General features: G+C 40.8%; 4 protein-coding genes and 1 non-coding gene across 5 annotated transcripts; 1 reads left to right on the top strand and 4 right to left on the bottom strand.

Moving 5' to 3' along the window:
- The first annotated feature begins 547 nt into the window (after positions 1-547).
- On the top strand, positions 548-2311 carry LOC114353614 (shematrin-like protein 2). Its single transcript, XM_028305675.1, has 2 exons — positions 548-583; positions 1458-2311. Exons 1-2 carry the CDS (start codon positions 553-555, stop codon positions 2309-2311), a joined length of 885 nt encoding a protein of 294 aa, XP_028161476.1. The 5' UTR covers positions 548-552.
- Positions 2312-3225: 914 nt separating this feature from the next.
- LOC114353613 (vegetative cell wall protein gp1) lies at positions 3226-9673 on the bottom strand. Its single transcript, XM_028305674.1, has 5 exons — positions 9643-9673; positions 8147-8392; positions 5366-5561; positions 4389-4473; positions 3226-3688 (listed from the first exon to the last, which is right to left on the bottom strand). Exons 1-5 carry the CDS (start codon positions 9671-9673, stop codon positions 3290-3292), a joined length of 957 nt encoding a protein of 318 aa, XP_028161475.1. The 3' UTR covers positions 3226-3289.
- TRNAA-GGC (transfer RNA alanine (anticodon GGC)) lies at positions 8665-8737 on the bottom strand. The gene has a single exon. It is a non-coding gene; the product is annotated as a tRNA-Ala (tRNA).
- A 5499-nt stretch (positions 9674-15172) lies between the features above and the next one.
- Positions 15173-16558, bottom strand: LOC114353612 (acyl-CoA-binding domain-containing protein 4-like). The gene is made up of 2 exons (XM_028305672.1): positions 16381-16558; positions 15173-15269 (listed from the first exon to the last, which is right to left on the bottom strand). The coding sequence occupies exons 1-2, from the start codon at positions 16464-16466 to the stop codon at positions 15173-15175; spliced, it is 183 nt and encodes a 60-aa protein (XP_028161473.1). The 5' UTR covers positions 16467-16558.
- Positions 16559-22628: 6070 nt separating this feature from the next.
- Positions 22629-24349, bottom strand: DnaJ-1 (DnaJ (Hsp40) homolog 1). Its single transcript, XM_028305677.1, has 2 exons — positions 24186-24349; positions 22629-24018 (listed from the first exon to the last, which is right to left on the bottom strand). Exons 1-2 carry the CDS (start codon positions 24252-24254, stop codon positions 22873-22875), a joined length of 1215 nt encoding a protein of 404 aa, XP_028161478.1. The 5' UTR covers positions 24255-24349; the 3' UTR covers positions 22629-22872.
- Between the last annotated feature and the right edge of the window lie 575 nt (positions 24350-24924).

Here is a 24924-nt window from a genome sequence, read left to right as displayed (position 1 = left end):
CGGTGGCGTTCGAACCAGCGTTCTTTAGATCTCGAGTCGGCCAATCCGACACCTTGACCATTCGGCAGGCCCCTCTTTCCTACTGGGCACTTTGGGCACATGCCCAGGGCCCCGCAACCGCAACCGAAGGGGCCCCCATGTGCTCAAAATACCTTTTCTCCAGATGATAAGGCCCCTTGATCCTTAAGTGCCCAGGGCCCCTAGTAGGTTAAAGACGGCCCTGCAATTCAGTTAAAACTTTTAAATATTTTAACTTATTCTTAGATAAACACGTCCTTTCGTTGTCTGTAAAAAGACCCTCTTTAAAACATATCGCTTAAAATATACGTTTAATTACAAAATCCACAATCCCAAACATCAGAAGTATGTCAAGAATTTTTAATCTTCCCATAGGAAAACAAAATGTGATATTTCCAAACATTTTTTAATTAAAACCTAATTGTGTAGAGATGTTCGTGTATGGTTTTCAACCGTAAAATGGGATATCAAGGCTTTCAGTATAAATACTGAGGGTTTCAGCCGTTTTAGCATAGACCGTAGGGAGAAAGAAAGATGGCGTTTAGAACTACCTTCTTCTTTATTGGTAAGTACAATATAATATTTTTTTTCATTAGGTTTTCTTAAATTCTCAAGTAATAAATTGCCTCAAGTAAAATTATCGAATTCCAGTTGTTCGAATAATTATAGCAAGAAAAGAAATAAATTGGATAATGATGAATGATGATGGAAAATAAGTGGACTTCAAAATTCAACTTATTTATTAATATGAAGGCCCTTTTCAGGGCATCAAATGTACATGTCCCAAATACATACAGGATGATTTGAAAAATGACATTAAATGTGTGACGGATTGTACAGCGCCCCTAGCGGAAACGTTCAAGAACTAAAAGTTACATTTAACGCGCTCTCTAGTGAGGACTTTTGATGTAAACTCATACTCAGAATTCAGATACCTCTAGCTGTGACTTTAGAATCCTACCTTTTGTTCTACATTATGAATGTCGATTTAATAAACTTAGTAGACTTTTAGTTCAACTTTTTTTCAATGTCTTTATTAAACCTGATTATTTGGGCACTTAGGTCTTTTGTTTTTTATTTCTTTTTATCTGTCATCATCATCATCATCTCAGCCATAGGACGTCCACTGCTGAACATGGGCCTCCTCCAATGCTTTCCATGCTGCCCGGTTGGTAGCAGCCTACGTCTAGCGCCTTCCTGCTACCTTTATGATGTCGTCGGTCCACCTTGTGGGTGGACGTCCCACGCTGCGTTTTCCGGTACGCGGCCTCCACTCCAGAACCTTGCTGCCCCATCGGCCGTCAGTTCTGCGTACTATGTGCCCTGCCCATTGCCACTTCAGCTTGCCAATCCGTCGGGCTATGTCAGCGACTTTAGTTCGTTTACGGATCTCCTCATTTTTTATCTGTACATAATATTTAATAATACTCCTTTTCCAGCGCTGCTAAGCACCGCGTACTGCAATCCCCTTGGCAACCCCCTTGGGGCAACGACGGTATGCGAGTCAGCACCGAATTATGGTCCGGTACCATCCTATGGTGCCACCACCGTGTGTGAGACCGCGCCCAATCTACTTCCCTACGGCCTACCATATGGCGGACTTGGCGGACTTAACGGACTTAATGGATTTAACGGACTTAACGGATTTGGCGGGGCTACAACCGTTTGCGAGACCAGCCCTAACGTAGGCCTGGGATTGGGAACTCTAGGCCTGGCCCTCCCTTATGGAGGCCAGACAACGGTTTGCGAAACCGCCCCTAATGTTTTTGGCGGTTTAGGAGGAATAGGGTTGGGGTACCCACTTGGATATTTAGGGGGATACCCATTGGGCGGACTCGGCGGAGCCACAACTGTCTGCGAAACTGCTCCCAGTCTGTTAGGACTGGGTTACTCTAATCTAGGTCTAGGTCTGGGAGGGTTGGGAGGACTTGGTGGGCTTGGATACGGCTACCCGCCGCTAGCCGCTGGTGGAGCGACCACAGTCTGTGAAACCACCCCTAACGTGCTTCCTTACCTTGGTGGGTTGTCGCCCCTTGCTGGGTTGGGAGGCCTTGGATCTTATGGATTGGGGTTAGGAGGCCTTGGCGGTCTAGGAAGCCTCGGCCCACTTGCAGTTGGAGGCCAGTATCCTCTAGGCTCGTCGACTGTTTGCGAGACTGCCCCTAACGGTCTGTTAGGTGGGGCTTTGAGTCCTCTGGGCCTCGGTGGGCCTCTGAGCGGGACTTTGGGCCTCGGTGGACCCTTGGGCAGTCCTTTGGGCCTCGGCCTGCCCTACGGCCGGGCTTTTTTATAAAGAACCAGTCCTCCTCCGTTTCTTCTAACGTTTCCAACACCGTAATAGGAAGAGGCACTGCACCGATTTTTCTAAGTCGACAATCTGACTTGAAAACCTATAACAACGATCACCACTGCATGATTGGCTTCTAATTATATCTATGGTCTCTCATCTCTAAGCCTGGGTTACACTTTAACTTTAACGGCAAGTCGTTGAACTCCATACAAAAACACCGGTTATAGTTACAGTTACGGTTAAGTAAAGGTGCAACTCAGCATAAGCATTATAAAAATGATCTAGGTTACAGCATTATCATAGTTTATGGTACTCAGTTAACTCATTTCTCTTTCTTATTAAAAATCTGCAAAATTCCCTCAGGATTCCATTTATGGGAATAACGGTTATTAATTGGCAATATAGTTGGTTAATAATAATAGTTTCATTTATATTTTTGGATTGCTGAACAAAAATGCTGTGATCTAGATCGAAAAAAAAAAATTATTGATATTATGTAAATTCTAAATTTTGTATTATGTATCTCATTGGCAATAAATTGTATATATTTCAATGTGGTTTGTTTTTTATTCCATTTGGTACCTATTTATTTATAGTACAGTCAGCGTCAAATTAGTTCGTGACACCCAAAGTGGGCAAAAAGACAACACAACCTTATTCCTTAGACATATCCCTTTTTGGCTACTTTGGGTGACACGAACTATTTGATGCTGACTGTACCTATTTATAACAGTACTTGTGACGAATTTTTAATGCTGTAAAACTCTTATTTTATTACCTAAGCTTACGCTATTTTATTTATTTCAAAAGACAACACTAACTTTAGCTTAATACTATTAACCATTGCAGAATTGTTATCATCACACCATAGGTAAAATAAAAACAAAACTACAAATAATATGCAAAAAACACCCGCACTTTATTTCAATCACACCGTATTTACAAACGTAGCTATTCTATTATATACATAAGTTTATACATTTACGCGCAAGGATTGCACGGGTTGCACGGGCAGGGGGACATTATGGGACAGGGACAAGGAGAGGGACAGGGTTCCGGACAAGGTGGAGGGCAGGGTTCAGGACAAGGACAGGGGCATGGACAAGGGGACGGCTCAGGGCATGGACACGGACAAGGGGATGTCTCAGGGCAGGGGAACGGACAAGGGGACGGGAACGACCAGGGATAAGGGGATACGCCTCCTCCGCTTCCTCCGCCTCCTCCCCCTCTGTATGGGCTGATGACAGCGGAGCCGATGGTCCTGAAACTGCTGGGCGGATTCGGCTGGAAGACGATGACGGGCGGGGCGGGGACGATGATCTTGGGCGGCTTTACGATCAGAGTGTCTGGTAGAGGCGGGACCACTGGGCGAGGTTGAATCTGAGGAAAAGAAAAAGTTAATGTTATTAAAGTCCGGTCGCCGAGCAAATAGAGTTTTATACAATGACCCCAATATATTTATTAGGAACAAAGTAGGTTAGATTTGACTTGGCACGTTTTTATCAGAATTAAAAAAAAAGATAAATAACCAATGAAATACCATAAAAAAAAACATCTTAGTAAATAACTTTATAAAATGACTGATTAATGAAAACTGGTCAAGTCAAATGTAACTTACTTTGTTCCTATAAAAACATAGGTATTTGGATTTTGAATAGAACTTGACACTCATTTAGATCTCCATTCTTTTTACGGCGAAGCCAACAGCCAGGCATAATTTTTGTATTGAACTTGGCTCTCCTTTTTTACAATTATGTTTTTGGTGGAATAATAATTTAGTGCTTTGGTAGAGCTCGGTTCAATTTAGATGTTTATAGCGGCTATAAAGTTTCACACCAAAGCTTTATTTACCTCACGATAAAACAAAATAATATAAAGCCAACAAGGACAATCTCTCTTACGCCCGTATTCACAAACATTACTATGAGGTCTCACAGTGCGCGTGGACGCACAGGGTCACACACGAAGTCACGAACCAATAACAGAGCTCTCAATCAAGCATCGTTCGTGAATACGAGCGTTTGTCTTTCACTGACAGTTTTAGAACTGTTTCACATTAGTGTCATTAATTTATACTAACCCTCATTGGTGGTGGGCGTGGCACGGGGACTGGTGGTGGCCTCACGCAAATGGGAGCTGGCTGCGGCACTGGCACAGGTGGTGGTCTGAGGAAGAAGAATAACATTAATAGGTCTGGATATTGGACTATTCAAACCTTTCGTTCTTTCCCTGCAACTCTGGATTCATACCTCTCCCTTCCTGCCATTCCTGTGTAGCCGGGATCTAGACCTTAATCGCCTTTAAAAACTTCCCAGGGAAAGACAAATTATTATCATAAGATCCATAGATTAAGAATTTAAAGGTTGATACCCTACTTCACATCTCTTCTTTATTAAAGAACTGTTTTCTCTTCGTTCTCTCACTGCTGTTACTCCTGTAAGGTGCCTACGAACTGTTCATATAATTATTATGTAGTTTGACAAAATAGTTGTTAGCTATTACAGAAATACAGGTCATTTTTGTCTCTATTGCAGGAGCATACCCCTCTCTAATTGACCATGACTAGACTATAGAAATGAAATTTTACAGTTAGGTCACAGTGTTGATTACAGAAGGAATTTCATGCTTATTTACAGCCTTAAATTAACCTCCTAGTGAATCCTAACCTATCATAAAAAGGAGGAAGTAACTTGTATAGTAACTAAGTTCTAGGGCTTCTACAAAGTTCACTACAATTTACTAACTCCTGGTAAAATTCCTCATCATAATCATCAGTCATTCAGTCTCCAGGACTAGATACCCTCTCCAAGACTGCAAACTTACACTACAATTTACTAACTTCTGGTCAAATTCTTCATCATCATCATCAATTCATCAGTCATTTAGTCTCCAAGACGACCCTCTCTAATTTGAACGCGACTGTGCGACGCGCGACGGGCGCCCGCAGTGAGTGTGCGAGCGCGACAGCAACATAATTACGCGCGAGCGATAAGGATGGGTAGCTTGGGGTCATTGGACAACATTTACAGAGGCAAATGGAGGAGGTCAAATTCTTACCTGACATAAATAGGGGGTGGTATCGGCGGTCTCACAAGCCCTGGTCTGACCGTGATAGGGGCAGGAGTTGGGGGCTGCACCCTAGCGGGACTGACCCATATCCGAGGGGGGGCTGGAGGGGTGATCTGCCCGGGTCGCACGATTATAGGCGAGGGGGTCGGGAACCGGATCTGTCCTGGCCTTATGATCAGTTGTCCTGGGGAAGAGAGTATTATTCTTTAATGTAGAAATGCAATTATAGGCCTGGTTTGCACCAAGGTGGAGCAGAGCGGAGCGGAGAAGTGTTTTCATTATTTCCTCTTCTCCTCTCCGCTCGGCGCCACGCAAATTCTATAGAAAACAACGGTCTGCTCCGCCTTGGTGGAAACTGAACTGAATTGCCGTGTTCCGACAGTTGGAGGTAAGATAGTTATTCTGTAGTTGACGATTCCGGATGAAGCTCGCTTCCACCTTCGGCCTTCCCATGTGACATGCAGACCAAGAGCTTCCTCGTTGTGGATAAAAAAAAAAGTATTGGGTCATCATCAGGACAGTAGTCTCCACTCCAGGAACATGACTTTCTCTAATGTACCAGAAACAAATGGAGGGTAAGGCCTACACTCCCCACGCTGGCCAGACGGGTTGGAGAGGCCTGATGCTCTACATATCGTAACCCGCGTTCCTCGGATCACAAGTCGGCCAAATTCAAATTCAAATCGTTTATTATAATATGTCACATTACAATCAGTCAGCGAGTCCGGCCCCTTCACCGTTCGACTATCATGGCTTGGGGGATGCCTATGTTCAGTAGGGGACGTCCTATGGCTGAAATAAAAATGATGATGATGATGACTGACAGAAAGGGTGGGTTGGTGGGTACCAACCGGCCAATTTGGAAATCATTTGGGGGCTTATGTTCAGAAGTGAACGTCCTATGGCTGAAATGATGATGGTGAATCTTACCTGCCGGCGCTTGCCCATAGGCATAGTTCACGAACGGGGCGTTGGGGTTACACGGACCGATCTGTATCGCCTCCACGTTGCAGGGGTCACAGGGGGAGCAGGGGCATTTGTATTGCACAAATTACTAATAGTCCCGTTAGCCCCTCGTACTAAGCTACATATTATTATGCTTGTGTCACGAGTGGGCTCGCCATAATAGTCGAGAGGCGTTCCTCAAATAACGAGTCGGCCAGTCCAGCCTCTTCACTGATCAGTGATGAAATGATGATGATGATGTTAAGGCGATTAGAGTCCTCAATCCGCGTCAAATGGGCATTTTGTAAAGCCTACTCCTCTTTTACTACTGGACAGAAATAGTTGAAAAAAATATATGTTATACAACAGTTCAAGGACTACATTTGTGACGTTTGAATTTTTGCTACGTCTCTTTGTTTTGGATTTTGTGTCGTAACAAATTACTAATAGTCTTTTTTACAAATAAAAGAAAAAAGAAACTTACCTGCCGGCGCTTGCCCATAAGCATAGTTCACGAGCGGTGCGTTGGGGTTGCACGGACCGATCTGTATCGCCTCCCCGTTGCAGGGGTTACAGGGGGAGCAGGGCTCGCAGGGGCATTTGTATTGCACACATTACTAATAGTTCCGTTAGCCCCTCGTACTAAGCTACATATGCTTGTGTCACGAGTGGGCTCGCCATAATAGTCGAGAGGCGTTCCTCAAATAACGAGTCGGCCAGTCCAGCCTCTTCACTGATCAGTGATGAAATGATGATGATGATGTTAAGGCGATTAGAGACCTCAATCCGCGTCAAATGGGCATTTTGTAAAGCCTACTCCTCTTTTACTACTGGACAGAAATAGTTGAAAAAAATATATGTTATACAAAAGTTCAAGGACTACATTTGTGACGTTTGAATTTTTGCTACGTCTCTTTGTTTTGGATTTTGTGTCGTAACAAATTACTAATAGTCTTTTTTACAAATAAAAGAAAAAAGAAACTTACCTGCCGGCGCTTGCCCGTAAGCATAATTCACGAGCGGTGCGTTGGGGTTGCACGGACCGATCTGTATCGCCTCCCCGTTGCAGGGGTTACAGGGGGAGAAGGCCTCGCAGGGGCATTTGTATTGCACAAATTACTAATAGTCCCGTTAGCCCCTCGTACTAAGCTAAATATGCTTTTGTCACGAGTGGGCTCACCACAATAGCCGAGCGGGGTTCGAAACCGCGTTCCTCGGATCACGAGTCAGCCAGCCAACCCCTTCACCGATCAGCTACCGTGTCTTGGGGATGCCTATGTTCAGTAGTAAACGTCCTGTGGCTGAAATGATGATGGAGCCACGATAGCCGAACGGTGAATGGGTCGGACTGGGCGACTCGTGATCCGGGGAACGCGGGTTCGGTCCCCGCCGCTACTCGACTATATTGTGGTGAGCTCACTCGTGATACAAGCACATTTAGCTTAGTACGAGGGGCTAACGGGAGTATTAGTAATTTGTGTCGTAACAAATTACTAATAATCTTTTTTACAAATAAAAGAAAAAAGAAACTTACCTGCCGGCGCTTGCCCATAAGCATAGTTCACGAGCGGTGCGTTAGGGTTACACGGCCCGATCTGTATCGCCTCCCCGTTGCAGGGGTTACAGGGGGAGCAGGCCTCGCAGGGGCATTTGTATTGCACACATTACTAATAGTCCCGTTAGCCCCTCGTACTAAGCTAAATATGCTTTTGTCACGAGTGGGCTCGCCATAATAGTCGAGAGGCGTTCCTCAAATAACGAGTCGGCCAGTCCAGCCTCTTCACTGATCAGTGATGAAATGATGATGATGATGTTGAATCTTACCTGCCGGCGCTTGCCCGTAAGCATAGTTCACGAGCGGGGCGTTGGGGTTGCACGGCCCGATCTGTATCGCCTCCCCATTGCAGGGGTTACAAGGGGCGCAGGGGTCACAGGGGGCGCAGGGGTCACAGGGGGCGCAGGGGTCGCACGGGCAGGGGGGAGGGGGCTCGGGGCAGGGACAGGGGCAGCACGGGCCTTGCGGGTCCGGCTCGGGCAACGGCTGGCCGAAGGCTGACCCTAATATTAGAACTGAAATAAAAGAAAAAGAACATTAATCTATCTATCTTCTATATTATAAATAAAAATGAATTAATGTTCGTTAGTCTGATTAAAACTCGAGAACGGCTGGGCCGATTGGGCTGATTTTGGTTTTAAAATGTTTGTCGTAGTCCAGGGTAGGTCTAAACGGTGAGCAAATACGCGCGCGATATTGTTTTTCTGTGACAGACAAAATATCACGCGGGCGAAGCCGCGGGCGGAAAGCTAGTTTTAAATAAATAAACAACTTGAAAAAACCGAACTGCCTAAGGTGGGACTCGAACCCACGACCTTCCGCTTGCCGGGCGACTGCTCTTCCAACTGAGCTACTTAGACACTGGATAAACCTGAACTTGTAGAAATGTTAAAGTGTTATACGCTGTTATAGCCGCGATTTCATCAATGTTGGGTATAATAACGATTAAAAAAACATAAAATTAGTTTTATTCTATGAGCACAAGTAGAGAACGGAAAGCACGTTTGATATGTTTTTTTTGTTCAAATTTAAATTCAAATGTTATTGCATGTCACATCCCAACTAATATTATAAATGCGAAAGTAACTCTGTCTGTCTGTCTGTCTGTCTGTCTGTCTGTCTGTCTGTCTGTCTGTCTGTCTGTCTGTCTGTCTGCCTGTTACGCTTTCCCGCTTAAACCTCGCAACCGATTTTGATGAAATTTGGCATAGAGATAGTTTGAGTCCCGGGAAAGAACATAGGATAGTTTTTATCCCGGTTTTTGAAACAGGGACGCGCGCGATAAAGTTTTTCTGTGACAGACAAAATTCCACGCGGGCGAAGCCGCGGGCAGAAAGCTAGTTACAAATATTTTTAATGCTGTTAAATTTAAGACTTGAAGTCATAAATTAATACGTTGATGAAACACTTTGAATTTGAGCGCGCATCGAGTGTCGAGCAGATTGTCGTAATTCGTATGACATGAACAACTTTAATCCTTAAAAAACAAGAGAACATAATATTATTGAGCACTAAGCTTAGGGTTTTATTAAAAAAAAATACACGTTGGACATTACTTTAAATTGACATTTCCATACTTAATGACAATTTAAACAAAGTTTTAAATACCGACCAACGACATCATAAAGGTAGCAGGGAAGCTCTGGACGCAGGCCGCTACCAATCGATCAACATGGAAAGCATTGGGGGAGGCCTATGTTCAGCAGTGGACGTCCTATGGCTGAAATGATGATGATGATGACGTTTTAAATAAAAACAAACTTACCAGACAACCACAGTACTTTGCCCCTCGCCATCTTCCGGTCCTCTGATGAAACTTACATGTATAATTCTCTTTATATACTTATTATACATTAAACTTAAAAATTATATAATAAAACACACACTCAAAAAACTAAAATTCAAGTTGTACCTTAAGTATTATACTGTAGAATCGAAAATGCATTGAAATTAAAGTAGTATAGTTATTTAAAAATAAGTAGTTATGATTTGTTAGACTGAACAAGCAAAAACCATACATAAATATTTTTTCTCAATTATAAAATAGAGATGATTTTTTTCTTGTTTTTTTCACGGTTAAAAAGCTGTGCGAAAACTTTCGACGTATTTTAAAATGTTACTAAAACATTTATTTTGTTTTTATTGGGTTTTTCATAAGCATTAAGTTTCAGTCTACTCAAAGACTTACACAAGTACTGAGTAAAAGAAAAATCATTTTTCTACATTGGTTCATCATTTCAGCCTTAGGGTAGTCGACTCCTGGACACAAGACTCCCGTATCATCATCATCATCAACATCTCAGCCATAGGACGTCCACTGCTGAACATAGGCCTCCCCCAATGCTTTCCATGTTACCCTGTTGGTAGCGGCTTGCGTCCAGCGCTTTCCCACTACCTTTACGATGTCGTCGGTCCACCTTGTGGGTGGACGTCCCACGCTGCGTTTTCCGGTACGCGGCCTCCACTCCAGAACCTTGCTGCCCCATCGGCCGTCAGTTCTGCGTACTATGTGCCCTGCCCACTGCCACTTCTCCCGTATAGGACGCAGTATTATTATTTATTTATTCATAAAAGTTATTTATTTTTTCAAATTATGCTTTTATTGATGACTAGCGGCCGCCCGCGACTTCGTACGCGTGGATCCCGTTTTACCCCCTTAGGGGTGGAGTTTCGTAAAATCTTTTCTTAGCGGATGCCTACGTCGTTACATCTACCTGCATGCCAAATATCAGCCCGATCCGTCTAGTGGTTTGGGCTGTGCATTGATAGATCAGTATGTCAGTCAGTCACTCAGTAACCTTTGAGTTATATACTTAAATTCAATAGATGTCGCTACAAATTATTCCAAGTAAAGAGGAAAACCTTTTCTAAGAGTACAAAGATTCAAACACTGCTAGTACCAGGAAATTCGTCAAATAGCTAGTATGAATTCCACATCATTTTATTCGTTACACGTCCTGTTACAAATGGACGGTCATCTGTTACCTACTAGTGATGTACCAGGTCGTAAAATGTCCCTATATAGATATCCGTTAGGTAAGGTACGGATAAGGTTTCTTAGGCTGGGTTGCACCATCTTAAGTACTTTAACTTTGACAAACGTCAAAAATATGTCAAACTCCACACAAAAAACACCGGTTATCGTTATAGTTACAGTTAAAGTTAGGTGGTGCAACTCTGCCTTAGTGTTCGGATCCGCCTCTCCATTCCTTTAAAGAGATGACATGTGAGACTCTCGGTAGCGCATTTTCTTACATAACTTTTCAATTCCTATCATTGGAGGTCCGAAAATATTTCTCATACAATTTGATACCATAATGATCATTCTTCATAAAAAATTTAAAACCTACATATTTATAAACATAATCATTGATATTCATAATATCACTAATCATACACTTAGTTTTTACTAATATTTGTTTTCATATATTTTTCTATACTAATGATCGAAAGTCATAATCTTTCGAATAAATAACTATAATATTCATAAATGTGATGTATCCTAATATTTGTTTTATATTTGTTTTANTTACAAAACTATGACTTATATTTCTCTCGTAAATGTCTTAACCAAAATGACGGTATTATTATCTATGTCAAAAAGGGTTTGAAATGTACTGTTAGCGAACCGGAACCTGTTGGTGGAAATTTCCTCCTATTAAACCTAGAACCTGATATTTTTATTCTAGCTACATATAGGTCTCCCTCTTTACATTGCACAGACAGCTTTATGAATACAATTGATAGTATAATTCGCCCTATTAAGTCAAATAACGTAATACTTGTTGGTGACGTTAATATAGANTTGATTAAACACGTCAAAAGTCATAATAAATTTTCGCGCGAAGATTTCCGCAAGTCAATTCCACGTTTTTGTGGTCAAGACATTTTTCAATTCAATGTTAAAAATGGAAAACGTGCTCAAATGACAAAAAGTTTTGAACAAGGTTATAGTCAAAAATGACAAACTTTTCATTCAAAGTATCAGATGTCGTCTAACAACACGTTATGATGTCGAGGCTCACAACTTAAATAGTGCCCTAGTAGTTTTAAATCTTAGTCTGTTACGACCTGTGAACAGGAGAATTATAAACTATAGACAGACTGACTTTGACGGTGCTTTAAAGTACTTGGAGAAGACAGATTTTTCTTTTATTATTTCGTCTCCAAATGCAGATGCAGCCGCAACTCTCTTTGTTGAGAGATTATCCGAAGCTATAGCCACAAATACTAGAATTCGCCGTCGGTCGAGTAGACAAAGAGCACTTAAGCCATGGATAACTCCAGGTTTATAACGCTGTATTCGCCATAGGGATAGGTTACACAAAAATCTAATGAATGACCCCGAAAATTGTATTCTTATCATTTCATATAAGCGCACAGTCNCGTAATACTTGTTGGTGACGTTAATATAGACATTAAAGCAGATAGTACTGATAGGCACTGTGCATCCTATCTTAACCTGACGGCGGAACTGGGTTTACTTGCTGGTCATTGTTATCCCACCAGACTATACAATTGTCTGGATCATGTTATGATGAAAACCACCTTGACAGCATCTATTTTTGTCTTGGATCCATCAGTAACTGACCACGGGCTAATAGTTTTAAATCTTAGTCTGTTACGACCTGTGAACAGGAGAATTATAAACTATAGACAGACTGACTTTGACGGTGCTTTAAAGTACTTGGAGAAGACAGATTTTTCTTTTATTATTTCGTCTCCAAATGCAGATGCAGCCGCAACTCTCTTTGTTGAGAGATTATCCGAAGCTATAGCCACAAATACTAGAATTCGCCGTCGGTCGAGTAGACAAAGAGCACTTAAGCCATGGATAACTCCAGGTTTATTACGCTGTATTCGCCATAGGGATAGGTTACACAAAAATCTAATGAATGACCCCGAAAATTGTATTCTTAACATTTCATATAAGCGGTATCGTAATTTTTGTAACTCCCTTTTGAAGAAAACTAAAAGAAGTTATGAAAAATCTTTACTGAATGCTGCAAAAACTAACAAAGAGACGTGGACTGCAATCAAACAAATTGTGGATATTTCTAAGCTAAATGTTACGGCCGACGATCTTCTATCATCAACGGATATAAAGAGTATCAATGACTACTTTTCTAACGTTGGTAAACAGTTAGCTGATGCAATAACTCCTCCAACTAATCTTAACGCAGATTCTTTCGAACTCACGTCTACTGCAAATTCCTTGGTTCTGCTTGCGCCGGACGAATCCGAAGTGGAATCTTTGATCATGAATCTTAAAAACGATTGTGCCACTGGCTGGGACTCTATCCCAGTAAAATTCCTTAAGTTGGCCAAGAATATCATAGTCCCGCCACTCACTAAGCTGATTGAACTTTGTTTGAGCCAAGGTATCTTCCCGAAGGCATTTAAAAAGTCACTCATAACACCTGTACATAAAAGTGGCTCTAGACAGGACATCTCTAATTATAGGCCTATTTCTGTTTTAACTTCTTTATCCAAGATCCTTGAAAAAGTATTAAATAATCGGTTAGTATCATTTCTTGAACAACATTTTATTCTCTCTAAATCCCAGTTTGGCTTTAGGTCTGGTGTAAGTACTGATGATGCTGTCAGTCAATTAACAAACTACGTTATCTCTAAAGTTGATTCCGGAAAAAAGTGCCTAGGTATCTTTCTCGACCTTGCCAAGGCCTTCGACACTGTTTCGATTCCTCTACTGGCAGATAAACTTTATCGAATTGGCATACGTGGCAGCGCCCTTGGTGTTTTTAAAGACTTCTTGTCTGACCGAACTCAGCAGGTTAGGATCGGCGAAAGTATAAGTCCGGAAGCTCCAGTGGTCTATGGGGTCCCCCAGGGCAGTATACTTGGCCCAAGCCTCTTTTTGGTTTACATAAATGACCTGTGTCAACAAAAACTTTTAAATGGCGAGATTTTCACATATGCTGACGATACGGCGCTGGTCTTTTATGGTAACACCTGGAAGGAGGCTCAACGTAACGCTGAATTGGGACTTCATAGGGTATACTACTGGCTGAGAGTCAATCTACTCACTCTAAATTTGACTAAAACCACGTTCCTTCAATTTACCTTTGCCCACCATGCCCCTCCTGAACTCAACGTGAAGGTCCATTCTTGTACCAACCTTGAGGACACAAACTGTACATGTTTAACTCTATCAAGATCAACCACTATTAAATATCTTGGTGTAACCCTGGATGGTAAACTTAGTTGGCGGCCACATATAGATCTCTTGGCACCCACCCACACACACACACACACACACACACACACACAAACACACACACACACACACACACACACACACACACATGCTTATAATACTATTGTTATTTTTGTTAAGTTAATTTCAAAAAATTTTTAATATGCTTGTTAAGTTAAATTAATTTTCAAAATTACCATTTGTAATAAATAACTTTATTTAGTACCGTTCACCGATTTAAGTGTGGGCACTGGCTCCTGTAACACAGGTAAATACACCTAGCACAGGAGTCAGGGGTTTCGCAATTTTATACTTTACTTGTTTTTATGTCAATAAAGTTATTATTTATTTATTTATTTATTTATTAATTCCCACCTCTCGTTCCCACCGCTGCAACTTCTGTGTAGCCAGGATCTACAGCTTGACCGCCAATAAAAATCCTCCCCATAAAGGTTAATAAAATTGTTTGTAGATAGTCTCTTGAATGAGCGACACTCGCGTGATTCAGATTTTGTGTGGCAAGCTAATTTTTGTAAATCTTTGAATGCTGTTCTATTTCTTTTCCAAAATAAAGGAATGTTTTCTTTGAGAAAAATTTTCTATCTACAATATTAAAAGTACTTTCCCTCCAGGTGGCATTACAAAATTCCACCCTGTATAATCAGATTTTGTTATTTCCACATCACTTCTCCGCTCAGCTTCGGTTCGGAATTCTGATAGGTTACTCAAACACATATCTCCTCTCCTGTCCGCTATAGAGGACCCAGGGCCTAAGGCTGGTTTTAGTGTCACTGCGGACTGTTAGTGCGGATCGCTCCGCATAGCCGATCTGTATGAACTGCTATCGCGATAGCGAGCGGTTCCTCCGGACCGCATTACTCTTAAACGCTCCCTAGAAGTTCATACAGATTGGCCGTGCGGAGCGAGTCCGCACCGGACGGTCCGCGTGACACTAAAACCAGCCTAACGGTTGCCTTTTCCGCGTAGATTTCGGTCTGTCACATAAAATCCAATCTTAGGAGTATCGCTCGTTAAAGAACTTTATTTATCTATGAATGTAGACCTAATAAATTATGTTTTACAGTTCAATTACCTTGTGTAATTCGTCTACGTATGCCTGCATCGCTTCGTCTTTGGTCATATTTCCTAGTTTGTTCCATGACTCCCATTTTGCTCTGAAATATACAAATAAAACTATATTTATTACCGTCTAATTTGCACACAAAACTGACAACACAAAAAATATATTTAGAATAAAATCCTTGTTTATTCAAATTATACAAACAATCGATGAGACCATAAACTTCGAAATAACCCGTGAATCATTTCTAAAAACAGCTAAATGCGTCACCTAAGTGAAGTTAACGTTACATTGTAAAATCATTTTCAACATTCTATTATAATAACAACGTCTTTATTAAAATTTTTTGGCGTTAAGACTCGCATATCGATCTACATTTTTTTAAAATAACTTGAAAAAATCGAACTGCCTAAGGAGGGAATCGAACCCACGACATTTCGCTTACCGAGCGACTGCTCTTAAATCTGAGCTACTTAGAGTCTAATAAATACGCGGAAATAACCACCATCAACATTCTAATAACGAAATTTTTATCGACATCACAAAAAACAACAGACATCACTAATTTTCTGGTTACAGCTGCTGATTCCCAGTTTAATAATTAAATAGGGGATCGAACACCATAAGTTGCTTAGAATGCTTTTATGAGTTGACAAAATTATATCTCCATGGCTTACGTATAAAATTTGAAATAACTTGAAAAAAATTGAACTGACTAAGGTTATCGCTAGAAAATATTAATAAAAATTTAAAATACCCAAATTCACGTTTGACATCACTGGTAACTTCTGCCTTTCCAAGTCAATTAAACAAATTACTTATTCAAATAAATGAAAATCGAATTGGTAAATACCAAATAACTTCATTTTTGTGCCTTTGTTCAGAAAATTACTCACATTCCATCAGGTGTCTGCATGTCAATAGTTTTTCCGTGGTGAGAAAAAATTGTGTTAGATTCTAAGCTAGACTTTTAGACGGGTTCATCAGCGTTAAACAGTTCGTGACATTCAAAGTGGCCAAAAAGTTGACAATACAACCTTATTCCAATAACAAAGACGTGTTGCGAACTTATTGGCTGCTTTGGGTGTCACGAATTATTTGACTACATCGATTTGGTGTCAGCCGATTCCTCATACAAATTGGAATCCTAGCTATCGGCCGACAAAATCTGTAGTCTACGAAGTATCTTAGGGCCAGATTCTCACCTGTTAACAACGTCCCAGAAACCTGGCTTTGGCTTATCACATGGTCCTTCCGTGGCCTGTTTGAAGTAGCTGTAGAACCTCAGCATCAACTCATTGCTGGGCTGGTACGATCCTGGGGACAAAGAAAGAGGAACCGTTAGAAACAATTCATTATCATCATCATTTCAGCCGCAGGACGTCCACTGTTGAACATACACCCAATGATTTCCACATCATCCGGTTGGTAGCGGCCTGCATCCAGCGCCTTCCTCCTCTACCTTTATGCGGTTGTCGGTTATACCAATAACAAATAGGTAAATAAGTTTTGTTAAAATGCTCTAAAAAGAAAATAAGAGACAAATCAAAGGAGCCCAAACACGACAGTGTTTCATCGTTTCGTCAAAGATTATCTACCATCTACATCTGGCAACCTTCCGGCTCCGTCATAAGATCAGCTCCGTGACATCATTATATTAAATTGTTATCTGAATTACATGTGTGCAAAATATCAGCTTAATCAGTGGTCTGGTCAGGATTTGTATCTAATTCAGTTTTCAAGATTTTGTGCCAAATATACACACATTGCAAGTTAAATAAAAGCTTGTAAATCTATACAGGGTGTCCCGTAATGTAACGTCAAGCCGGAACTGGGTGTTGAGGCAAGTTATGCTGGTTATCAGAAAAATATAAAAAAAAATCTATGTGGCATATTTTCAAAATAATGGGCATTTAAAAAAAAACAAAAATTTCTACTCCAGGTGACGGTCTTTTTACTCGTGTTGCCACAAATCTTCACTTTTTCCAAATTTTTTTTTGTTATGTAACCCTGAATAATGCTTCTCTAAATTGTTATCAAAATTACAAAACCAGCTGCTCCAACTTGGATGAAAAAAATACATTATTCCCAAAAAATTTTTCAAAATAAAAATTTTGCCTAGTTTAAACTGACTGTACTGAAAAAAAATTGTACTACGCGAATGTGGCAAGTGACGTCATAATTTGGCGCATTTAGTAAGGATTCCAAAATGGTATAACACTTGGTAAATTCTTGCTGTAATAAATTTTTTTGGGAATAATGTATTTTTTTCATCCAAGTTGGAGCAGCTGGTTTTGTAATTTTGATAACAATTTAGAGAAGCATTATTCAGGGTTACATAACAAAAAAAAAATTTGGAAAAAGTGAAGATTTGTGGCTACACGAGTAAAAAGACCGTCACCTGGAGTAGAAATTTTTGTTTTTTTTAAATGCCCATTATTTTGAAAATATGCCACATAGATTTTTTTTTATATTTTTCTGATAACCAGCATAACTTGCCTCAACACCCAGTTCCGGCTTGACGTTACATTACGGGACACCCTGTATATATAAAAGAAAGTCGTGTTAGTTACTTCGCTTATAACTCAAGAACGGCTGAACTGATTTAGCTGAAAATTGTCAGGGAGGTAGTTTAGAGCCAGGAGAAGGACATAGGATACTTTTTATCCCGTTCGAAATAAAAAAAAAGTCTGCTTATTTATTGCCATTAAGGCGGAACAAAGTTCGCCGGGTCAGCTAGTTTTACATAATACTTGTATGACATTAACTAGAAGTCGCCATGATTCTATTCCAAAATCATTCGCGCTCCAACAATAGCAACTGAATTCTGATTTATTACTGATTCGTAATGATGCGTGTTTACTGTTTACATTAACTCTAGTGCTAGTGGCAAAGGTCAACCGACTGTAATCAGACAAAGAACATTGATGGCAAGCCGTTTTGGCACTTAAAATCACTACAATAATGACTTGATTGCCATGAGATTTGTTGCTGATAAACTAATTTGTATTTAGTGTAGATACGCCTACTGCAATTTTCCAATCGTTCCTATCGTATTGAAACAGATGTTCTTCGACAAAATTGAAGCATAAATCAGTAAAAATAAAGCCACTGTCTTCTATTTTTCTTTAAGTTTAAAGCTGTCAATATTTTTTGTTAATTTGAAATTCAGGTAAAATCTACCTAACCAAAGCCTTTGACCCTGTTTCTTCGAAACGATGACTACAATTTCTGTGCTATTCATTTCACCTTGTAGATTTGGTTATGAAGAAAAACATTCGTTTCTATATTGAATAAAGAAATGCCAATTAACTAACTTCAATGGTTTTTAAGTCTCAGGTGTCCTACAGGGTAGAGTTTTTAGACCTTATTTGTTTTTCTTATTTTTACTTAGATGAACTTCATCATAAAAGATCAAATTAATAATTCTTCATTGCAATTCCCATAACTTAAAGATACAACATATAATGTTGTCCTCTCTAAATATTATTTAGGATGTCAATCCAGACGGATAATCTTATTACATACAGATTTGAAGTAAAAATGCAGCAGTTTGTCAATACATAACGAGTTGAAGCACATAATTATACACAGCCGGTTTACCTAACACTCCGGCACGGTGTCCGTGTAACCGCAGTATTAAATATAAGTAATTACTTGCGGTTTACTCCATTATCGGTGTTTAGTATAGGTAGGCACTGACTGATAGACATAATATTCCAGCTTTTTGCTTCAGTTGAATCTAAGTCAAGGAAGGTAAATAAATTAATAATAAAGCCGAAGTACCTAAACAATTTCTGCTAATCAGTTCGCACATGTTACTTTACCATAATGTTGTGTGAAAGGGACAAATAGATCAGAAAATAGGGTAAGCGAAGTGAGTTTGTTCGTAGGTACAGTCAGCGTCAACTAGTTCGTGACACCCAAATCCCAAAGTTGTGTTGACAACTTTTTGGCTACTTTGGACGTCACGAATTATTTGATGCTGACTGTACCGAGACAAACAGAAGAATTTATCAATCTACTAGAGTCTACCGTGTATACTCTATGTGGTTTGTTGACAATTATTTATTTATTAGAGAACGTGTAATAAACAGTATTTGAAGTCTCTTTTGTTAAGTCACGTCGTAAAATGTTACTAATTATGTGTATACTAATTCACTGTAAGAGAATAATCAAAGCAGACTGTTTTATTCCAAGTAAGAACATCGATAGCAACATACTGTTTACTATACCTACTATCACCGCTACATCTGTTGTGCAATTCACCAGTATTTACTTGACGTCATCATTATCATCATTAGATCATTAGTCTCCACAGCTGGACCACGATTTTATCTAAATGGCCTGAGATGAACGTAGTGTAGGCAGATCTTCCACTCAATGGACGACTAGTGAAGGTCTTCACTGGTTGAGTTTTTATTGGCGGTCAAGCTGTAGATCCTGGCTACACAGGAGTCGCAGCGGTGGGAACGAGAGGTGGGAATAGTCCCGTTAGTGAAGGTTGCGGGAGGCACCTGGAAGCATGCGGGCAGCGCATGACCGACCCTTATGAATCTTTGGGGAAGGCCTTTACCTAGCAGTGGACATCATCATCATTACCACAGGACGTCCACTGCTGAACATAGGCCTCCCCCAATGATTTCCACATCGCCCGGTTGGCAGCGGCCTGTATCCATCGCCATACCACCTTTATGAGGTCATGCCACCTTGTGGGTGGACATCTCTAAGTTGAAACAAACGAACGAAAATGGTAAATCTCTTAATGTCGTTTTTATAGTAAACACGTACGAAAATAACGTGCACATTGACCGGTTCAAGGGCGCTCGGACCGGTGTGACTGGTCCGCACTGCATTGCGTTCAACTGGGCCGAGTAAAAGTGCGGAGGTCAACTTGAAATGGTTTTTATTGCAATGATAAGAAGAAAACATGATTTCTGCCAATGAGAAGTTGAATGAAACAGCTGTAAGGACGAGGGAAGATTGTACTAAACACTACAGTGTTTCGAACGAACGAGCGATTAACGGCATAGATGTACACATCTATGCCGTTAATCGCTCGTTCGTTCGTTTCAGCCAAATGACGTCCACTGCTGGACAAAGGCCTCCCCCAAGGTTTTCCACAATGAACGGTCCTGCGCTGCCCACATCCAGGCTCTTCCCGCGACCTTTACCAGATCGTCGGTCCACCTAGTAGGAGGTCTGCCCACGTTACGTCTCGGATTGCTCGGATCAAACTCCCCGCACCCCGCGCTTCCCTCGACCAAAAATTGTTGGGGCGCGTCTTCGTGGATGGAACGATCTATACCATCATCAGAGTATTAAGATTAACTCTCTTATAGCTTACTTTACCACATGTACAATTACATCACTGACCTGGATGGCTGATGTGCCAACTGCCATAAAGAAACAAAACATTAGTATTCGAAACATGATCTTCAAGTCCCAAAGAATCTACAGTGTCATTTCTACCAATAAAAGTGTGCACAGCTTGAGGAGTGTAGACCAGATCCTATTTTTTGCTCTGGTATATTAGAAGGTCGTGCTCCTGAAATGGAGACTAAGTAACCTGATTAATGATGATGATAAAAAGTATCACGAGACTAAATATCCTGATAATGATGAAAATAATCACGAAAAAAATGTGTGATTGGTTAAAAAACCCAACCACGTTTGGACTAATTGTTATTAGTTCCGGTCGAAATATTACTTGAATCGTGATGGTTAATATGTAATTAATAGAGTTTTAATTGAAGCCGCGATAGCCGGTGAAGGGATCGGACTAGCCGACTGGACATCCGAGGAACGCGGATTTGAACCCCGCCGCTCGATTTTAGTGGTGAGCCCGCTCGTGACACAAACATATTTAGCTTAGAACGAGGGGCTAACGGGACTATTAGTATTTTTTGCAATAGAAATGAATTACTAATATTCTTTTAATTCACAAGGTGGACCTGCGACCTCATAAGCAGAAACGCGCTGGATGCAGGCCGCTACCAACCGGGCGATGTGGATTCATTGATCATTGGTAGGCCTAGTTCAGTAGTGGACGTTCTTTAAAAAAAAACGATTGGATGCTGTTTTCTGTTCCCGGACAATCGTAATATGCTCTAAGCAAAGTCAAAGTCAAAGTCAAAATTTCTTTATTTGTTTAGACTAATAAATAGTTCTTACAAATCGTCATTTTGCTCTTAAGGAGCCTCTACATGTCTCATAATCTTTTTACCCTACCAGCGCTTCGAGACCAACATTTGGCAAGTGCTGAGAAGAAGCGCCGCAACAAACTCAGTCACCACTGTCTGTCGGTTAATATAAATAAATAGAAATAGCAGTAGTAGGTAGGTAGCAAGACAAGCATAAAAGTTAATGAACCGTGCGTACTGCATAACATCCTCCGGTTAAGATTATAGCACCCGTTCGACCATGACTTCATGTGTAGAAAGCATGCTGTAGGCTCGTCGACAAAAATGACTGACGCTTCTGGAATATAATGGTTGCAGTTGGAAAACACGGTACTATTCTCACCTCTCGTTTCCACCGCTGCAACTTCTGTGTAGCCAGGATCTACAGCTTCACCGCCAATAAAAACCCAACCCGTGAAGGTCAAGTTTAAACTGTCACTAGACCCGCAACAAAATTAATCAGAAGAACATAGGAGGAACTCGAAGTTGGTTTGACTTCCCTCCAGTGCAAAGCGGATGACACATGTGATAAAACAAAGGAAAAATGTGACAGATACGATACATTCTACAACAGAATTACTTGAGATATTGTGACATCAACATAATGCATGTAATTTTTTTTATTTCATTGGATAGAAAGAAATTCATTCATTACATTCATCATTCTGCAAATGCTACTTTAACGACGATCTCAAGACGTAGGCTTACTCGATCAAGGTTTGAAAAAGTGTTTACTTTGCAATTAGCACTTGCTTTACGATCGTAATTTTACAACTCGTATACCTGATAAATAAACTTGTATCAAGGTTTACGAGCCCGCGCATTAAATTTGGGTTCAAGTACAGATTCAATTCTTTATTGGTATGAAGGCCCTTTTAACGCTGAAAATCATCTTTGTAACGAAGGCCTTTGTGAGTCGCAATTATTAAGTAGAGTCACAGAATGTTATCATTTGTCTCATTGCAATGGGCATCGAAATTGCGACAACTGCTCAGTCGGCTATTTCTTCATTCTCCAGCTACTGTTACGTGCCTTTTATGTTTCCTATTTGTATAATGCTACTGACAACGCCACTCTTGTAATTTTGACCGACACTGTGTAGGTTTGTTGTCGACACGACAAGAAGAAGATTTGTGTGCCGGACGGTATGGGGTAGCAACCCTGTGCGGACCCTGAATACCGTACGCCGACACGGCGCGATGCGGGGTGCAGCGCGAGCGGGGAGCGAGACGAAGAGGGGCGGGGAGCGCAGAAATAATAACGCTGGTTGNTGAACATAAAAAATAAGTTATCTAAATATAATATGCTACTACAGTGTTATAATAAAAAATGATTTTGTTTGTGGCCTTTAGATACAATAATTAACCACAGACAATTTGGTCACAAATATTGCATGTGTCAATAATTACATTATGAAATCTGCGGTGTTTTATTAAATTTATATATCATTAGACTACCTATGATAAAATTACATAGTGTGAGGTTTGAGTAAAAATCCATGCTGGATTAATTGAACTACTGATGAGCGCATTGAACCCCAGGGCCAGCGTGCATGTGCTCTTCGTCATCACTAGCATATGCTTCCTCTCGGCCACGACCCCTTTCACTAGCTGTATACTCCATAAGGTTTACTTCTTCTACATCCTCTCCAGTGGGCATAACAAAGGCAGCGCGTGGTGGAAGTATTGTTTCAATTTGTTTTAATTGTTCTTCAGTTGCAAAGTTATTTTCAGGGAACACAACATCAAATTTTATGTACAAGTTTCCTTTCTCAAATGGATTTTTATATTGCGGCATTCCTTCACCCTGTATGCCTTTTAAATCCCCTGGCTTTATAATTTCTCCTGGGGAATGTCTGACAAGCAAGTCCCTGCCATCCAAATGCTTAACTACAAACTCGAAACCACATAGAGCCTCAGTCAGACTGACCTCACGTTTCATGATGAGATCATCACCAGTTCTTTGAAACACATCATGAGCCTTTTGCTGTAGCACAATAATCACATCTCCAGGTTGGGTGTCAGGCTGTTGATCTCCTTCACCTCTGAAGAATATCTTCTGATTTTCACGCATTCCCTTTTCAATATGCACTTCCAATATTTTTGTCTCATTTAAGACTTTCTTGCCCTTGCATTTAGGGCACTTGTCCTTCTCATTAATGGTTTCTCCCTGACCTTGGCATGTCGGACAACGAGTTTGGTACTGGCGAGTCATATGTGGCGCAATCTGCTGATACGAGACTTTGATACCTTGACCGTGGCAATCTTTACACGGCACAACAGCACCAGGTTTTCCACCAATACCTTTACAAGGGCCGCAAATCACATTTTTACTGAGCTGCAGTTTCGCTGTTTTTCCGACATACATATCTTCTAGTGTCACTTTTAGTGGATGGATGGTGTCTTCGCCTCGAGCTGGTCCTCGACCTCTGCTGCCACCACCCATCCCGAAAATATCACCAAAGAATTGTCCAAATATGTCATCCGGCTGAAACCCTCCCTGGCCACCACCTTCTTGTAAACCTTTCAACCCATGCTTGTCGTAAATTGTTCTTTTCTTTGGGTCGGACAATACTTCATAAGCGTAACTGATTTCCTTAAATTTGTCACCGGCAGCTGGATTTTTGTCCGGATGAAATTCTTTTGCCAACTTGTGGTAGCTCTATAAACATAAAAAGTGACGCAATATTAGTAAAAGTTCGAGATCACCTACACAATGGATAAAATCACCATGCAATGTATTAATGACATGTGTCCATGATGTTGAATACAATGATGCGGTAATTGATGGATTACAAATTCTTTTTTATTTTATGACGCGTTGCTTACCCTTTTTATTTCAGATTCACTTGCACTTCTTGGGACTCCCAATATTTCGTATAATTTGTTATCAGCCATTTTTCCCTCAAGATGTAAAAGAAAGAAGGGATCAAGGAATGAGGAAGTAATTGAGTGAGTGAAATGACCAATGAACTACAAAAGAATGAATGAGTGAGTGAGGCAAACAATTTGAACCATAGACAAAATAGAATGAAACAGACATGGCTGGCCATACAAAAAAAATGCCATTGAGTATTTCATTGGAGTTTGGAGTAGTAGTCAGAGTGAGTCAGAGAGGAGAGGGAACCGTAAGCATACGTCACTTGATACTTGATTGTTCCAAGCTTATCACAACTTTTCTGAACGTGTTACAGGCTAACTCCAGCGCGTGTTTTGCCCGACACAATCAACATTCATTCACAGTTTTACAAAAAATGCCTACAAGGCAATTTTGATGACATTAACAGGAGGGCGCCACCGTCAATACCGGATCGCTGGTTCCGATTTTTGCCATGTTAGAACCTATATACATATTATAGCTGAACGATGGTGGGTGGGACAGTTCGTAGTTCATTTATTAGTTTTTCAACCATTGTGTCATGAGTTAGGCAAAGGCTCAGGGCAAAGGCAACGAACGAACGAAACAGTGCTAACTACACTACAAGTGCAACATCACTTCAAGTTTTCACACGTGTAGGTATTTTGCTTGACACTTGTGACACTGGCGACTGGCTGGCTAAATATACAG

This window comes from Ostrinia furnacalis, unplaced genomic scaffold (assembly GCF_004193835.3).
Source record: "Ostrinia furnacalis isolate ACB-3 unplaced genomic scaffold, ASM419383v2 OfSCF1746, whole genome shotgun sequence".
NCBI lineage: Eukaryota > Metazoa > Arthropoda > Insecta > Lepidoptera > Crambidae > Ostrinia > Ostrinia furnacalis.
This window is presented reverse-complemented; position numbering and strand designations above follow the sequence as displayed.

Bases quoted from the DNA above. Each gene is read 5' to 3' on its own strand.
- LOC114353614 (XM_028305675.1), top strand. From the start codon at position 553: ATGGCGTTTAGAACTACCTTCTTCTTTATTG. The intron at 584-1,457 runs GTAAGTACAATA...CTCCTTTTCCAG, and splicing joins AACTACCTTCTTCTTTATTG to CGCTGCTAAGCACCGCGTAC.
- LOC114353613 (XM_028305674.1), bottom strand. From the start codon at position 9,673: ATGGCGAGGGGCAAAGTACTGTGGTTGTCTG. The intron at 5,562-8,146 runs GTAAGATTCAAC...TCTCTTCCCCAG, and splicing joins TTACGGGCAAGCGCCGGCAG to GACAACTGATCATAAGGCCA. The intron at 4,474-5,365 runs GTAAGAATTTGA...CTTCTTCCTCAG, and splicing joins CCACCCCCTATTTATGTCAG to ACCACCACCTGTGCCAGTGC.
- LOC114353612 (XM_028305672.1), bottom strand. From the start codon at position 16,466: ATGCTGAGGTTCTACAGCTACTTCAAACAGGCCACGGAAGGACCATGT. The intron at 15,270-16,380 runs GTGAGAATCTGG...TGTATATTTCAG, and splicing joins TTCTGGGACGTTGTTAACAG to AGCAAAATGGGAGTCATGGA.
- DnaJ-1 (XM_028305677.1), bottom strand. From the start codon at position 24,254: ATGGCTGATAACAAATTATACGAAATATTGGGAGTCCCAAGAAGTGCA. The intron at 24,019-24,185 runs GTAAGCAACGCG...TTATGTTTATAG, and splicing joins GTGAATCTGAAATAAAAAGG to AGCTACCACAAGTTGGCAAA.